The following is a 17,453-nucleotide window of genomic DNA, read 5'->3' as shown; positions in this document are numbered from 1 at the left end:
GGGAGCCATGCACAGCAGACACATAGGTGTATTCTCGTCTCTCTGCATGAAGGTGTCTCCACACATCCACCCATCCAAGGCCATCAATCATTGCACTCAGCTTCGTAGGCGAGGCCGCAGCCGCGACCCCCGGCCTCCTCTGCCTGTCCAGAGCCACATCCAACACATCGTTCCAGTCGCCACCAATTACTGCCAAAGAACGGGGAAGTTCGGCCCACAGGGTAAACAGTCGCTCCGCAAGGGCCCACTGCAGCGGGGGAGGGGCATACACACTACCAAGGATTACGGGCTCCACACCAATCTTCCCCTGCACAAACACAAACCGGCCCTGCGGATCGAGCCACTGACGCTCATGGGTATAGGCTAGTCGTTTATGAACCAGAATGGCCACCCCCCTCGAGCCCCTGGCAAACCCTGCATGAAACACCTGGTGGAAGCCAAACCTCTGCAGGCTCAGAGCCTTCGTACCCAGCATGTGCGTTTCCTGGAGGAGGAGCACGTCAGCCAGGTCCCTTTTTGCCCAGCGAAGCACAGCCCCCGTTTGATCTTGTCCAGGAGCCCCCGGACATTCCAGCTCAATACACGCATGAGAGCAGTAGATGGCACAAGTCGTGGGGCGTCAGCCATTGTCCCAATGGGTCCGTGTCCACAATTCCCGCACCCCAACCCAGACTCCCAGCCCTCCAGCCGCCGACAGCATACGAAACACGTGCACCCCACAGAAAACATTCCCAACCCCCGCTACCCCACTAATCCCAACCCAACCCACCAGCAACCAAACACCCCAGAACCCCCCTCCCCCACCCCAATACCTCAATAAACAATGAAGCATCTGTCGCGGTATACGGTACTTCAGACCCAAAACACAGCGTCTAAAGCCAGTCATACCAATGGATCCCAACTAGACCCCCCTTAAAACCAACCAGGCACACTCCCAGAACCACCCCCCAACCCCATCCGGAGGAGGCAGCCCATAAAGTGCACCCCGAACCCACTCCAAGGAAACAGCAACATCAGTAGTAAGGCACCACGAACCCAGGGGTGTCAGACCGCAAGCGTCCACATCCCCGCCAGGAAAGGAGTCAATACTGCACCAGTCACCGGCTGCTCCATCGGCCAGAGTTCAGCAGCCACGGGGTAGGGACATCGATGAGAGGCCACCAGCCGGTAGCCCCGGCCTGCGACAATCCTGAGTCTTCGCCAGGCTAATCTGTGTCAGGTTGTGTGTCCCCCAGCAAGGGATCCCGGGACAGGGACCTCCGTCGGGAGCGGGATTTGCGATGGCGTTTCCCCTTGACAGGCGGGTCGCTCTGGTCCTGCGAGGAGCCACGTGGCGACCCGGAGTGCAACCCCGGCTGGACGTGCGGGCGAATCCTGACAGTTTCATCAGTCCAATTGAAGACGGCCTCTGGTGTATCGAAGAAGAGAGTCTTTGAGTTGAAGACCACCCGGAGGCGAGCCGGGTATAGCAGCGAATACTGGATCTTGAGACCTCGCAGCTTGGCCTTTGCCTCCAGAAAGGAATGCCTCTGCTGGTGAACCAGTTTGGTGTAATCAGGGAATATCATAATCTTATGATTGTCATAGAGCAGCGTGTCCTTGAGCCGCGCTTCCCGGAGAATAACATCCCTGTCGTGAAAGTTAAGGAGCCTTGCGATGATCGGGCGAGGTCGCTCCCCAACCGGCGGTTTCTGCGTCAAGGTGCGATGTGCGCGCTCCACCACAAAGCAGCTCGACAGGGCGTCCGGGGGCAGCCAGCTCTCCAGCCACCGAGACAGGAAGACATCCATGGGCCCTTTCTCACAGTCCTCCGGAAAGCCAACAAAGCGCAGGTTGTTCCGTCGCGCCCGCCCCTCGGCATCTTCCACCCGCAGTGCCAAGCCTCGTTGAGTCTGTTCCATGTCGGCGATCTTCTTCTTAAGGACGCCAACATCACCCTCTACTGTCGTGACCCTGGTCTCCGTTTCCGTTATGCGAGCGACTGCGTTGCGGAGGTCCTGGCGCAGAAGCATCACATCGGCTCCCACCGCTCCAATCTTCGCATCTAACATATCGCGGGACTGGTTGATGGCCGTCAGCAGCGCCGCGTTGTCCGGTCCAGCACTCTGGCCCCCACCAGCCGCTCCAGCACTTCCACCGGGGCCGGTAAATTTGTCGATTGGCCCAGTCTTTGTGGCGGCCGTGCCCCTGGTCATGGCGGCGGCAAAGGCGATCTATCAGTAGCACGCACCTGTAGGGGGGTCGCACCGCTTGAAGGTCCCCCGCTCAGGCCCCAGCCGGGGCGGCCGATGCACACCAGCCCACTCAGGATCTCGCCGTCGCCGAGCCGTCGGTCACAGGGAGGGACTCAGGTCGTGCAGCCCCGCTAGATCTCAGCGCATGTAAGCCTCTCCCCAGGTGTCCGTCTCCTCCAATCTATGCCAGGGGAACCAGCGAGCCCCAATGTACGTAGGGGCACAATGTCCTGCACCTGCTCCTGCACAGTTCGGCGGTCCCCACAGCGGGCCGGCGCCCGGTCCACACCGGTCTCACCGGTACCCCCGGCACGTCACGGGCACTGGCCGCCCCCGCCCGACTCGCCTCGGTCCGCGAGGGCGGAGGGTGCAGCGCGCACCGACGGCCTGGCACCGCGGTCGGCTGCAGTGTAGAGCGCCGTGCCCGCCGGCAGCAGAATGCGCCCAAGGATGTAGGGCGCTGTAGGCGCCAACAGCGGAGGGTCCCAGGAACGAAGGGACAACGATGGGCGGGGGCCGCCAAACTCGAGGCCCCGGCTCCGCCGAGGTCCGGAAGGCCGCAGCTCCACCTAGGCTCCCACAGATGCACGGGCCCCCACCGCCGGCAATGTGGGGAGAGATAGGGCACTCCTCGATGGGCCGCTGATAATAGGTAGCCCTGGAGCGCCGTCCGGGAGCGGCGCCGTTTGCCCCGGGTCCGGCCCGGGCACGCCAAAATTGAGGCCCCGGCCTGTCCGACGGGCACCAGGCCGCTCGCTTCACCCACTCGCCTCTTCGCGCCAGATGGTCTCCGCGCGTCGTTTCGGGCACCGGACAGCTCCCAGCGACGTCCGCTCGGGTCACCTCGGTCGTGGTACACACTTCAGGGTTCAGGGACCAGGATAATGCCAGGATAAGTGTCGGGCCGGCGGGAGCTCTAGCAAGCCACGTCCGCCATGATCGCCCGCTAAGCCACGCCCCCAAAATTCTACAGTTTTAAAACAAACAAAACCCACAGAAATTCACTAGTCGTACTTAACTGACCTACGTATCACTTGCACTGCCACATATTACGTATCCCATCATTGATGTAATATGTAAGGTCATAAGCAGTGCATCATAGGGGTCCAAGTTACACTTAGGCCAATTACATATGACTGGTAAATTTCAGTCTTTTTTTGGTTTAAAACTGCCAATCAGAACTTTATATTTTATTGATGTAGTTCCGAAACACTAGATATCAATATTTTATCAACCTTAATTTCTCAAACGACTGAAAAGATTTAAACCAATAAAAATATAGCATTCTGACAAGTTTGGTGTGATTCAGTTTCAACCATTTTTTCTGAACTGTTGTCGGAAGTGTTTTGGGAACTCCACCCCCTTTTTCTCAGCCCGAGCTTGACAGATCACCCCAACATTTCAAAGAAGGAACAGAGGTGGATGAAAGTTTGTTTTGGAAAGTTCAAGATTCTTCACACCATGCCTAAGTTACAAGTAAAACAAAAAATACGCTACGTATGGAAATATTTTATAAAATTGCTTTTCATTTCAGTACAGTTTATCAATTGGTAGCGCTGTAGAGAACAGGTGATATCACAACATTATATTTGCTCCATCAGAAGCAAAATGATGTAATTTGATACATGAGCATTAACAATAAATGTGTACACTACTTGTGAAAACGTTTTAACTGATGTTAATTTAATTTTAATTTGTATTCACAGTACAGCAGCATTCCATGATTTGGTTTGTAAACATACAAAAATCCCCTCAGAGAATCAAGAAATGATCTATGAAGGACGACGGTTAGTGCTGGAATCGACTAGAAAAGCTCAACATTTCCCTCGAACCACTGAAGAAAATCCTATTCTTATTGTGAGCAGCGAGATGGTGTCCACTGTAGGTTTAATTTATGACCCAGGTCAGTCTGAGACCCAACATGTTACTTGTGGGCTGCATGGCTTGTATGACTGGCTGGCACACTATACCTTACTTGCTATCCCATGCTCCTCACAGATCCAGACTTTCAGTTTGTTTGCAACCAGGAAAGAAGAATCGTTTGCATCCAATTTGTTATACATATTGTTTAAAGAAAAGAAATAGGGCTTTCATGACCACGAAGAAGTCATGTTTCCTAGTTAAAGTATCTGGCAAGAGAAGGCTTAAGTTGTCATACATCACTGACATCTGCAGGGCTACTCTAAATTTCCTGCAAAAACAACAGTTGATGGACAGACTGCAGAACAATGTCATACATTCACCCCAGTACAGAGATCTGAGCCTAAATCCATTGTTTTTTTGCTTACCGTGCCATTCCAGTTTGAACACAGCCATATGCAAATCAGTCTTGATCCTGTGCCCCATGGGAAGAGTCCAGCTCGAACTGCAAAGCCAGGCCCTCCCTGGACTGGAAACAAGCATCCTAGGACCGGTTTCGGCCTTTCAGCCCTCGTCAGCCAGGATAGCTGAAAGCCCGAAACCGGTCCTAGGATGCTTATTTCCAGTCCAGGGAGGACCTGGCTTGGCTGGGTTCAAACTGGAATGGCATAGTGAGCAAAAGAAACATGGATTTAGGCCCCGGTCTCTGTACTGGGGTGAATGTATGACATTGTTCTGCATTCTGTCCATCAACTGTTGTTTTTTCATTCGTCACCCCGAGTGGGACGGGTATGCTCAGACCTGAGTCCTGTGCTCTCCATGCCACTGGAATCAAGCTATCCTGGCTGATGAGGGCTGAAAGCCCGAATCCGGTCCTAGGATGCTTGTTTCCAGTTCAAGCAGTTCGGGCTGGACTGTTCCCATGGGGCACAGGGTCAAGACTGATTTGCATATGGCTGGGTTCAAACAGGAATGGCATGGTAAGCAAAAAAACAATGGATTTCGGCCCAGATCTCTGTACTGGGGTGACTGTATGACATTGTTCTGCATTCTGCCCATCAACTGTTGTTTTTGCAGTTGTCACCCCGAGTGGGACGGGTATGCTCAGAAATTAGTCCCGTGCTCTCCATGCCACTGGAATCAAGCTATCCTGGCTGATGAGGGCTGAAAGCCTGAAACTGGTCCTAGGATGCTTGATTCCAGTCCAGGGAAGACCGGGCTTGACAGTTCGGGCTGGACTGTTCCCATGGGGCACAGGGTCAAGACTGATTTGCATATGGCTGGGTTCAAACTGGAATGGCATGGTGAGCAAAAAAACAATGGATTTAGGCCCAGATCTCTGTACTGGGGCGAATGTATGACATTGTTCTGCATTCTGTCCATCAACTGTTGTTTTTGCTCTAAATTTCCTGTCACACTCCTCTGGGGTATTGAGACCCACCATGACTTTGCCCCGTGTTTCTGTGTCTCAACCCTTCTTCCTGTCTGGATTTCTATAAGCTCTGAGCAACACCTGTTGCATTTCCTCTTTCACAACCCTCCAGCAAATTCCTTTGCAACTCTTTCATCATTTGTACTTGAAACACCTGTTTTCACGCAACCAGGGACTTCCATCACTCTGAGCCGGGATTCCTAATGCATATTATCCATTAATTCTGCCAATTGTTTCAGCCACTCTTTACTCCTGGTAACACAGTTGTAGTATCTTCATGTAATGTTATTACAATTCCCCTTTACCTTGTAACTAGCTGCTCCGCCAGTGTGAGAGTTCCGGGTGGAATGTTGACATGACTGGAATGCTTGGGTGCTTGAGTGTGTGTGAGACAGTTGGGAAGATGGGCTGAGCAGCTAGCAGGCTGCTCCTATTGGGGCTGTTCTATGGATCTTAATAACTTAGTAAATGTCATAAAGACATCTCTCGGCTACGTCTGCAGTGGAAGCAGGTTACTACATTTGGCGACAATTTGGAGACTTATCCACGGTTACAAGGTACCTCAAGGATCTTTTAAGATGTCAAGCCTTAAAGGAAGTTCAAAAATGATTAGCCATGGTCTTCTTCAAGTTGGAAGGATGTTACTGAAACTTGAAGCGCTGATGTCACACGGAAAGCGTTGTGGTTCACTAATGAGCACACAGACAGCACTTGTTCATTTCAAAGAGGAAATGGTAAAAAACAGACATCAGAAGAAGTATGTAGTCATATGTAAGAAGATCCACAAGAAACTATTGAAATGGAGCATGAATAAACAAGAGAAATTGGAGCAAAACGCCTTGCAGCCCCACCAGTGTCCCTCACACCAGACAGCCCCAGCCCAGGTGTGCTCTGCTCACAAACTTAATATCAGTTGGTCTTTAAAGAAACTAGATTTGTGTGCGTCCTTATGCTCAATTATTTACTGTCTGGCACCTTAACCCCTTAAGTGCTCCCGTCGGCCAACGGCCGTCACAAGCACTACCTCCAGAGAGCTGCGCACGTCCATTGGCCGACGCGGCCCCGCCCACTCATGAAAACCGCCGCACCGCGGCGGTATTTGCGCCGCGGTTAAAGGAAGTGGAATTGTGTGCTGCATCTTCTGCTACAGTTTACAGATTGACACCATATCACAATGTTGTGAGCTCCTGACAAGACTTCAAGCGTGATGAGATGTGTGCCTTACAGTCGACCTTGCAACATTGTTTTTGTCTTCGTGGGATTTAAGGAAATCTTTGCTTATGCCAATTTCATTTGGTTTGTTGATTACAGATTAAATGCTTCCTCACCTTGTGAGATATCAGACCAGTGTTTACTGCCGGAGTGGGTCAAGTATGGTGAGGCTATTTTTGTCATTTCTTTTTTTTTTTTTTGGATAAGTGTGGCCCTTTTCCATTAGTCAGTTAAACCGCTTTTATTTGGTTTAAATCTTGTCTCGAGTCTGAGGTAGCGCATTCTTAATTCTTTAGTCGCGCAGAGCCATTCCCTCCATGTCTACATTTTGAAGTCTTTGTTGCCTGGCAACATGGAACACTGTTTCTAGACACTTTAGAGAATGCCTTCGCCGGGAGCCATCCGGCGTAGCGTCCTCTATGTGCCGCCATCTTCAGTTTCCTGATTCTTTAACTGTGTGCCCACACTGAGTTGATGTTTGGTTTTCTTTCAGCACGCAGCGTTCTCAGTGAAGACTTCAACTTACATCGTGTTGAGGTTTCATCGTTCAAGTGTGTGGCTAATGATCTTTAGCTGCTCAATAGCATGTTGCCGAATTATTTGGGGCAGAGATTGATTCTGCTGGCAAAAGTCGTACCAAACGTGCTCTACAGGCTTCTATTGTTAATTCTTGGAGTGTATATATTATTTTTCTGAACCAAGTTCTGCCTTTTGTAGTTCTTTAAAGGCACAAATTATCACTTTTGAGCATTATTACTATGTTTCTTTCGCTCACATGTGGACATGCTTCTGAAAATAAGTGGTTACAGGCATTATTATTAATTGGTGGGCCTTTTAACTGGAAAGTTGGGCACATTCTACTTTAATGTTCCTAAGAATGTGTAACTCGGGTGAGAGGTCGCTCACCGGCGAGGGTCTATATGTTTATTATCTTGTTAATATATTATGCATTTGTGTTTCTGGAAGTTGGTGCTGCACAACAGTTTATGACGCTACATTTAGTCCGGTTTGATGCATTGTAGTTGTGTTTCTCATATATGTGAGTTTATTTGTGCTACCTGTTCGTTTTAATTGTGTGTGATAGTCACATTTCTGTTATTTTAAATGTGACTTTGGCGTTTGCATGTTAGCTACATTCTTACTCGGTGTATAGAGGGTACTAGTCCCACCTATGTAAGTACTATTGGGTTTTAGTCCCATATACTCAGTGTATAGGGGGTGCCAATCCCACCTACATTTCTAGTAATGGGTATTAGTCCCATATACCCAGTTTTTATGGGGTGTCAATCCCACCTACGTTTTTAGTGATGGTTTGAGTCCCATTTACTCAGTTTTCAGGTGTTAGTACCACCGGCATTAAGGGTAATGGGTGTTAGTCCCATCTACTCTGTGTATAGGGGGTGTTAGTCACACCTATGTCATTTGTAATGGGTTCCAGTCCCATTTACAGTCTGTATTATGGGTTTGTGTCACATTTTGGCATGTTTTCTGGCTTGTGTTCCTGACATAGGAATACCTACATGGGTGCAGTCCAAAGATCGTTTGGAATAGTTTGGAGTACATACATGGGAGTTAGGTTAGTACGTACATGGGTGAGGTCCACCCATAGTGTATTTGTTCTGGGCGTGTTTCTCCCCGCATGTCCTGTCAATGTGTAGAGTACCTGTGGCCTTTTTGTACTGTGTTTCTCTGCGTTTTGTTTCACATGTATCTCATGTTGTGTTTTCCCACTTTCTGTTAATGAGCTAAACGTTCTTTTTGTGTTTTAGTAAAGGAGGAGGATGGTGATAGTTTGTATTTATCTTTTCGTCCTTCTTTCTTCCTTTGTTTAGTCTGTTTCCCTCTCGTGGTATGGTTTTTACCTTTTACCCCTTGGTTTTAGACTATTTATTACTTGTGTACATTTTGTACATAGTTGTTTAGAGATTTTAGTATGGTTTGATTTATTTTCAATTGTAAAGGGAGAAGATAATGTAGTATCTTCAAGTAATGTTATTACTGTTCCCCTTTACCTTGTAACTATCTGCTCACCCAGTGTGAGAGTTATGTGTGGAATGTTGACATGACTGGAATGCTTGGGTGCTTGGGTGTGTGTAAGACAGTTGGAAAGATGGGCTGAGCAGCTAGCAGGCTGCTCCTATTGGGGCTGTTAAATGGATCTTAATAACTTAATAAATATCATAAAGAAATCTCTCGGCTATGTCTGCAGTGTCACCTTTACTCATGGAACCAGTTCACTAAATTTTTTAAATTCAGCCATCTGCACCAAATCCTTTGTGTCCTTCTGTCCGTACCTGTCCAGACCTCTGATCACTGCTGCCCAGGTTACAGTGGGTCCCACTTTAACCACTCTTGTCAATCTCTCTATTTTAATCTTTCTCTTTTCGCATTTGGTCTGATTTCTGAGCGAAGGCATATGAAGGGCATTTTGAATAATTATTCTGAATGTTTTTAACAGAGGGTTATATGACATTACTGCTCGTCTTATGTCTTAATGTATTCATTTCACATGCAGTAGTAAATTGTGCCTTAAGAAAAGTTGCAACATGTCAACATTTTCCTATCAACCACCTAAATTCCAGTTCATTTATCTATACATTAACCAAATCAGTGGCCATCGGAGATGGAGTTATTAGCCAAAAGACGCTCAGCAACTCAGTTTGAGAGAGAGGAAAGTATTCTCTGGATATGAAATAAACTGTAGCCGTAGTCATATGGTCCTGCGATCTCAAGTGGTTGAGATATTAGTATTCATTATTTAAGAGGGCTTGCAATTTGTCTCAGTAAGAGACAACAACATGGTGTCCGTACTGGCTGTGTTCTCTGCTTCTGTCCATCTCTGCAATTCTTTTCTCCATACTGATGTATGAGCAGCATTATGGGGCTTTCATGTTATAGTAGATCCGTTTCTTCGTCTGTACTAAAGCTAAATCAAATAAACTGCCCTACGTTTCTTGGATTGGGGCATAAGACCCAATAAGCTGGTGTTGCGGTTGCACAAGTTAACCCATCTCATTATTGATGTGAACAAATCTGTAGTGTTCATTATTTCCCAATAAATGAACATGACGACAACATGTGCATCCACCCTGCATTTGTCATGTTGCATCTTCGGTAAATATTAGCCACCTCCTGGAAAAGTTCTCCATATCGTTGTTATTGTGTGTATGTACGGTGTAAGACATTGTATTGAATTATTTTTAATCTATTATTTTGAGTCCCCTTTTTGGTATCTCACTGCTCTGGCGCTCTCAGTTTTGATTCATTTGGTCCTCAAGTATTCCTTCCAATGTAATGTGCCAAAGAAGGCCTTAGTCATTCCTTGCATGATTTGATATAACTGGGGATATTGCTTTCGTAAGGTTGCACATGATTAAACATGTGGCATGTATATCATGGATTTGCAGGTGTCTCATCGCAACCCCAAACCCATCTCCCAACCTCCATGAGTGAGCCATATGATAGGAACTGCCCTATTTGAATATCATATATTTGCAGAAGACTTGCACAGTTAGGAGTGAATCGCTGTCAAATAGATCTCCTACTGCTAGCCTGCTCTCTTCCATAGAGCTTTATTGATCACCTTTGCTGCCCACTGTCCATGTGTTGTATGATGTTTATGGGGTGTGCAGAGTTTGCTTTTCTGCATCCTCTAGCACTTCTGAACAATATAGTACAGTATTCAAACCCACCCCATCCACAGATCAAGTAATCTTTCTGAATTGATACTTCTAACCACAGATTCCACCCCTAACCACACCTAACCTCAGAATATCCCCTGGTGGCAAACTCTATCTGATGACATTTCTAGCTGTGCTCCCACATGCCGGAAGGTGGGGGTCGTGTGGCATTCTGCTGACTACATGCCACCCAGGAGTGATAGAGCAGAGCCCATTATAAGCACCCTTCTTGTGTGCTGACATCAGTTCCTTTCTCTCAGTGCATCCTGGCATGGATTTGGGAGTTCTCTCCCCGCTTCATAGGACTTCTGATGACTCCAGAAAACGTTTTCACCGGTTTTCTATGGTACAGTGTCCCCACCGAAAACTACTGGAGTCAAGCCCTGCCGCATCTACAAGAAACAGATGTCAGTCACAGACCCAGATAAGGCGTGCCTTTAATGCCTGGGCTCCAGTCAAAACTCGAAGTTTTATAGGCTGTTTGACACCTGGAGGCAAAGTTGTGTGTTGTTGAACAGAAGACAAATAGTATACAAAACAGTAATGGATTCAATTCATCGCAGCCACTGGGAATCACTCGGGCTGCATCCCAATCTATCGTCCTGTGCCACTGGAATCAAGCTATACCTGGCTTAAGAGCCCATAATGAGGGAGAAACCGGTCCTAGGTTGCTTGTATTTTGGTTCAGGGAGGACCTGGCATGGCAGTTTAGGCTGGACTGTTCCCATAGGAGCAGGGTCAAGACTGATTTGCAAATGGCTGGGTCCAAACTGATGTTGCATGCTGGGGGGGTGGGGCGTGGAGGGGGGAACAATGTATTGGCCCTGAGCAATTGCCAATGGCTGAGAGTAATTCAAGCGTCAAATTTGTGCGACACTGAATTGACATGGTGGGTGAAGAATAATGGATTGCCAGTGGCTGAGATTAATTCAAGTATTCCATCTATCCCCTTGTTGTTGCAGTTGATGCCCTAAGTGTGACGGGTATACTCAGATGTGTATCCCGTGTTGACTGTGCCACTTGCATCAAGCTATACTTGGCTGAAGAGCCCATATTAAGGGCAAAACCAGTCCTAGGTTGTTTGTATTCTGGTTCAGGGATGACCTGACTTGGCAGTTCGGGCTGGACTGTTCACATTGGAGCAGGGTAAAAACTGATTTGCATATACCTGCGTCCAAACTGAGATGGCATGGGGGGCACACAATTATGGATTGAGATGTGCCCGAGTGATTGCAAGTGGCTGAGATTAATTCAAGCATTCCATCCAGCACCTTGTTGCAGTTAATGCCCTAAGTGTAACAGGTTTCAGTGAGGCCATGTCACCTATTATTTCCATCCCTAGATCGCAAAACAGGGGAATCAGTGGGGTGGTGGCGAGTACCGAGATAAGTGATCTGACAAACACATTTTCTTAGGTCGTTAGTATGTTTATATTAATATGGCCCCATATCTCCGCTCCATACAGAGCTCCACTCTGGGCTTTAGCATGGTAGACTTCTAATGCTGGGGTAATGCTGGGGTTAATGATTGAGTAAATGACTGGTTATGGTGTCTCAGTATCGATTTGGACCTATGGCATAGGATAAGATAACTCTTGTCTAATTGTTGTTCCCAGCCAAGTGAGTCACTTAATCTTATCCCAAGGTAGTCAAAAAGTTTACCCGCTCAAGGGGTGCACATGCAATCCTAACCTCATGTAATTTCCCCTTCACTTTCCCAAACACCATATATTTTGTTTTGGCAGCGTTAAGTTCCAGGCTGCTGTCTCTGCAGAAATCTAAAAATGTATCCACTAAAATTTGCTGACCCATAGGTGTTGTGGATATAAGTAAGGAATCCTCTACAAAGAGCAGGATTGGGAATTTCACGGCATTCATTGTGGGAGAATCGTTCCTGCAGTCCAATAATCTGCTAGCCACGTCATTGATGAACAGAGAAATTGGTGTGGGGGCAACCACGCACCCCTAGCGCACCTCACGCTGTATCGGTATCCTCCCTGTTAATTCACCACTTTTTCCCACACCTGACCTAGGCATAGTTGTCCTCGTGTAGTTTAGCTATCAAGTTAACCAGATCGACTGTAGCACCTAACTCATGCTTTGTACTCCATAACAATTCATGCAGTACTCGATCAAATGTTTTTTTAGCAGCACATATTAACATATTAATAGGGTGAATCTGAAAACCTGGTCGCATGTGCTTATTTTGGATCGGAAACCTGCTTGGTATGCTTGGTACCTTATCTATCCAGACTTGGAGTTTATCCAGGACTTGTCTGGCAAAGATCTTTTGCAAATTATCAATCAGGCTGATGGGTCTATAATTGGAGGGGATGGAGTTGTCTCCCTTTTTTGTGTATTGTAATTATCTCAGCTCCCCTCCAAGTTGTCGTGATAGCCCCACAAGCCAATATACAATGTGACAAGAGATTTATAGACTGGCCCATATCATGGGTTCTGATTTATATAAATCACCTGGTATCTGCTTGGAGCCAGGGGCTTTACCTGCCTTTAGTCTTTTAATTGCTGACAAGCTGTCATCCAAACTGAAAACCAGTGCAGTGCCAGTCGTGTTCATGGCAGGGAGAATGTTAGCAGTATTCTGATCAGTAATGTGGAGAAATGCTCCACCCTTACTTCCGACTGGATATGGTAACTGGGAGTAGTTGCGTTTTCTGAGTTTCCCTCTGCAATAATGTGCCAGAATAAGCGACTTATCATTGCATTTTGCAGCTAGTACCAGGTCTTGCCAGATTTTATCTGCAAAGTCATGTTTAGCTTTGGCAAGTGAAGCTTTATATCTTTTGCGTGCCAGAGCTACCCCAGACTGGCTATGCTCCTTAACTGCTAGCTGTAGTGCCCGCTTTCCTGGCTTGCATTCGCTATTGAACCATTTGTTATTCGTTATACCAGTGGGCCTCCTCCCAGAGCTATTTTTTGGTAAAGACAGTTTGAAGGGCTTCATAAAATTCCCTGTGCACCGATAGTATGGAAGTTGGCCCAGGAGAGTGTGTACAGTCCAGACTACTGCTCAAGCCAGACAAAATTCGATTCCCGGCGCGGCAGGTTTCTGGACCAGGGTCAGCGGACTCGATAATTCTCTCGCCTCGGTGCCCACTCTGATCAGCGATCACACTCGGCAACTCTGGGCATTAGCTTGCCTCATCCTCACTAACGGCCCCACCAGACCGCCGGGGATGCCTGGTCTCACCCTGGAGATACCCATTAAGGGACCATCTCTCAGGGAAGCCAGGAAGGGTTTCGCAGCGGTCGAAGCGCCTTGGGACCCTCCGGATAAGTAGTGCGCTATATAAATGCCTATACATTTACATACATACATTTACATTTACATACATAGATCTGCTAGGACTTTGGACCAGGTGACTCTTCTGCGATTATTTGTTACGAGAGGTTCTTCCCCACTAGAGATACAGCTGGGTGTATTCCTATCCAAGGCAGTGCCTGTTATTTTTTAACAGCAAGGGGTTGTGATCGCTATCAAACCTCTGGGCGATTGTCATATCCTCCAATAAAGACCAGATTCTTACGTCAACTAGAATGTAATCGATGGCACTGGTACTAGAACCCCGTTTGAATCAGATGCGGTCCTCCCGTTGTATGCCCTAAAGGTCGTTCCTGTAACCAGTGAAGCAATTTGCATGGAAACAGACGTTAGGTGATGGCAACGATTGCTAGTTGCCAAATTTGATATGCACCACGTCTCGTCCTCCTCCTCAAGTAAGGTAGTTAGTAGTGGAGAGGGCTCAAAGGAAGCGTTGAAGTCCCCTGCTACTATGATTTTAGAGTTGCTTTGATATACACCTACCAGGTCGTCTAACAACGATAATACTGCTGTGGGTTCGGACCTAGCGTAGACATTGAACAGGGTCAAATTTAGGCCTGTTGGAAAAGCAAGCTGGATCCCAAGAATAGCTTGTGATTTTATTGTTACTTGCTTATACTTACAGGCTAGAGTATTCCTCACAAGGATTATCTGCCCCCGCTATCTCTGCCCAATGGTTTTTGGTGCATTAGCTTCCACACTATATGTGGTGTTACTATTATGTGTACCCTGTCCACAGCCCTGGTCTCCTGTAAAATGCAGATATAGTTTTTGCCTATATAAGAATACCATTCAGTGTCTTGAAGCTTAGATGGATTCCATGTGATTAGGGTTAGTTTGTTTTTTGCCTCATTATTAAGTGTGGGCAAGCATCTGTGGGTTTTGGCGTCTCGTAGCGACATATTGTCGGGTAGGGCAATTTGGTTGCAATGGGAGCGTAACCTTGACTGCGCCAGTGATATTGTTAGATAGTACATCAATTTCTGCTGTTGAGTGCAAATTAATAGTGGACTGTCCGACAGTGTAGCTAACTTCAAGGGTTTAGGAATAGAACCACTTTTAGGAGCTATGTGGATTCAGAAGAGACAGAAAACTCATAGATGAGGAGGGAATAACCTTTTAAAAGACAAGCTTGACAAAGCTACTGCAATAGGGGCTTCCTTATTCTATGTAGGATGTAACCATGATTGTTACAGACGTCTCTGTGTATCTGTGATGGGTTTTTTCTTGTGTGTGCATATTTAAAGACTGATCTAGAGTCCAACAAATTCAAAGGCCTGCGTTTGACGCCATGTTGTAGAAGCTAAGGCTTTGGCTTACCTCTACAATATTTGACTTTCCTACCCACGGTTGCCTGAACTTAGTTAAGTGCACCAACGCTTCAGCATTAAAGTACACCTTGTTGTAGCCCCACACAACCTCACTCAATACATAGTTGATGTGGTGTCTGTGCATTCTGGGCTATTCAGTCCCTTAAAATAGGGTCAGGTACGCAATGTTAATTCAAATCCAATTTCGTTTGTTAGAATATCGTACAGTTTCTACACTGAGAAAAGACACTTTATATGTAAAAGTGTTTTATTTAAACAGTCTCATCCTGATCCTTAGCACATGAAAAATCCCAACACAGATTATTATTATAACAGCACTAATGCATATCACGAACAATAAGAATAATATGAACTCTTTGAACACCCTTAAGACTACTTTTATGCGCTATGTTATGAGAGCATGCAGTAGCTTAATTTGCATCTACAGTTTCTTAGGATCCAGCGCAGTGCAGACCTGTTTGCAGCAAGAAGCTGTTATTATCAGTATTCTGCAAAGTGTGTTCCCTTCAAAGGAAAACAAATATCAGCAGGGCTCAGCTCCTCTCGGACTTGGCTCGGTATGAGCTCTCAGTGTAAGACTAGATGCTGCTGCAGTATAGCAATCTGGTGCTTTCTGTCAGGATCTCTGGCAGTATTTTGTGTGATAGTCTGGGGCAAATGACCTCTCTCATTAAGTGGCCTCTTGATGAGCCTTTTAATATCGTTTACTACTGATCTTTTTTTGCATGGAGAATTTTTGCGGAATTTCTGACATAACACCTATGGATCAATGTTCTAGTCTTAAGACACACCAGTATTAACCAGTATGGTAGAAAATACGTCAATTCAAACAACATTGTTATTTTCATTGTCTAACCTTGAAATGTAGATAACAAGGCACTTGTCCCAGACTGATGGTACATTAGATGTCTTATCAATGAAATTGTCTTGTTGATTTGACACTTTCACAACTTCTTGGAAAGATAAGGACTAACTGTCTCAACATCAAAGGTAGACATACTGAAGATTAGGAAGAACATGAGGTCTTGGCCTGCTCAAGGGTTTTTATGTCAATGCTGTGATATTCTTTTGCTTCATGGATGGATTTACTGGGCTAAGGATCTTACCCGGTCAATTAACTGTGGCACAAGTACCAATTATTCTACAAGAGCAGTTCTAGACATATCGTTAGTTCAGAACCTTCATCCAATTTGCACTCTTCCCAAAGGTTTGGGTCAGACTTTAAATTTGTGTCCTCCTTTCAACTGCAGCGCATCTAGTGTCTCTGACTGTAAGAAGACCTGCATATTTTAATCAGAAGTTTAAATCTTGACTTTGAAGAGCTCTGTACAACTTTGCAGATTATATTTCCTGACTCGGTTCATGCTTCCAGAAAAGCCACTGCTGAGCCATTAAATATGTGTGTCTAGATGATTTTACTAAATTAATAATTTTAAAGCTCAGAATATTTTATTGTCTTACGAGTAATATTTGAATATATGCATTGTTAGCATTTTATATTTGTATTAGTTTTAGCTGCTTTGTAAGATTTTAATTAATCAAACAAATAAAAACAAATTGAAATTGAAATTAAATTAAATATGTGTGAATGATGTTTCTGTGTATCAAAACAGATTGTAGTGGATACAAGGATTGGTTGATAATTACAGGGTAAATTAATTGAACCCTAGTGTTATCAGCCTCTTTCATGGCTCTGTCCCCATGTGGGCATGATTACACATAGCTTCACAACCCCTGCATGCTATCAGCAGTTCTTCTTTTGCCATTCTAGAGGACAGTTCACTCCCTACCGATTTTGGGCTTTCAATACATTTTTAAATTGTTAACTTTATCAGTGTGCAAAGTCATCCTCCAACATCCCTGTCATTTGGATATGGCTGGAATTCTGGTGGCTCCAGATCTGTTCTCCGCTCTGGCCACAGATCCGGAGTGGTCTTCAGTTGGGGTCCAGCCATTTTTGAGATTCAGGATTACCAATGGAAATACGTAGGCTGCTGAGGTCTTCTGTCCAAATCCTCTGGCTTGACAACAGTACTTTCATAACATAACATGTGTCAGATTCATATACTATTGATGATCTGATGGCGATTGAGTAATATTATTATTATTTTTTTGTGTCCTCATTTGTGAAAAAAGGTAAGGCACTCAGATGGGGAAAACACAAAGGGTTTGATAATCCCCTCTTCCTGAGCCAAAACCTCACCCAACATTTCGTAGGAGTTTCAGAGTGACCCAAAGGTTCACAGTCACTATAGTTATTTATATTGCTCTAGGCAATCCCTTAAACCAAGTCTCAGAAAGCTTCCACATCTCTACGTCTTTGCCAGAGTGACAATAGCAATCGAACCTGCTGACTCGCTGT

General features: G+C 46.1%; 1 protein-coding gene across 3 annotated transcripts in view; it reads left to right on the top strand.

Annotated features, from left to right (window-relative positions):
- The window catches only part of TBK1 (TANK binding kinase 1), a 431,625-nt gene that overhangs the window by 265,660 nt on the left and 148,512 nt on the right, over nt 1-17,453 (top strand). For all 3 annotated transcript variants that reach the window (XM_086919050.1, XM_086919051.1, XM_086919052.1), the window contains exon 9: nt 3,941-4,137. In XM_086919050.1, the coding sequence (XP_086775176.1) occupies nt 3,941-4,137 (197 nt within the window). The remainder of the gene's footprint in view (nt 1-3,940; nt 4,138-17,453) is intronic.

This window comes from Lissotriton vulgaris, chromosome 1_1 (genome assembly GCF_964263255.1).
Source record: "Lissotriton vulgaris chromosome 1_1, aLisVul1.2, whole genome shotgun sequence".
Lineage (NCBI taxonomy): Eukaryota > Metazoa > Chordata > Amphibia > Caudata > Salamandridae > Lissotriton > Lissotriton vulgaris.
Note: the sequence above shows the minus strand (reverse complement) of the source record. Positions and strands in the feature narration are given on the sequence as shown.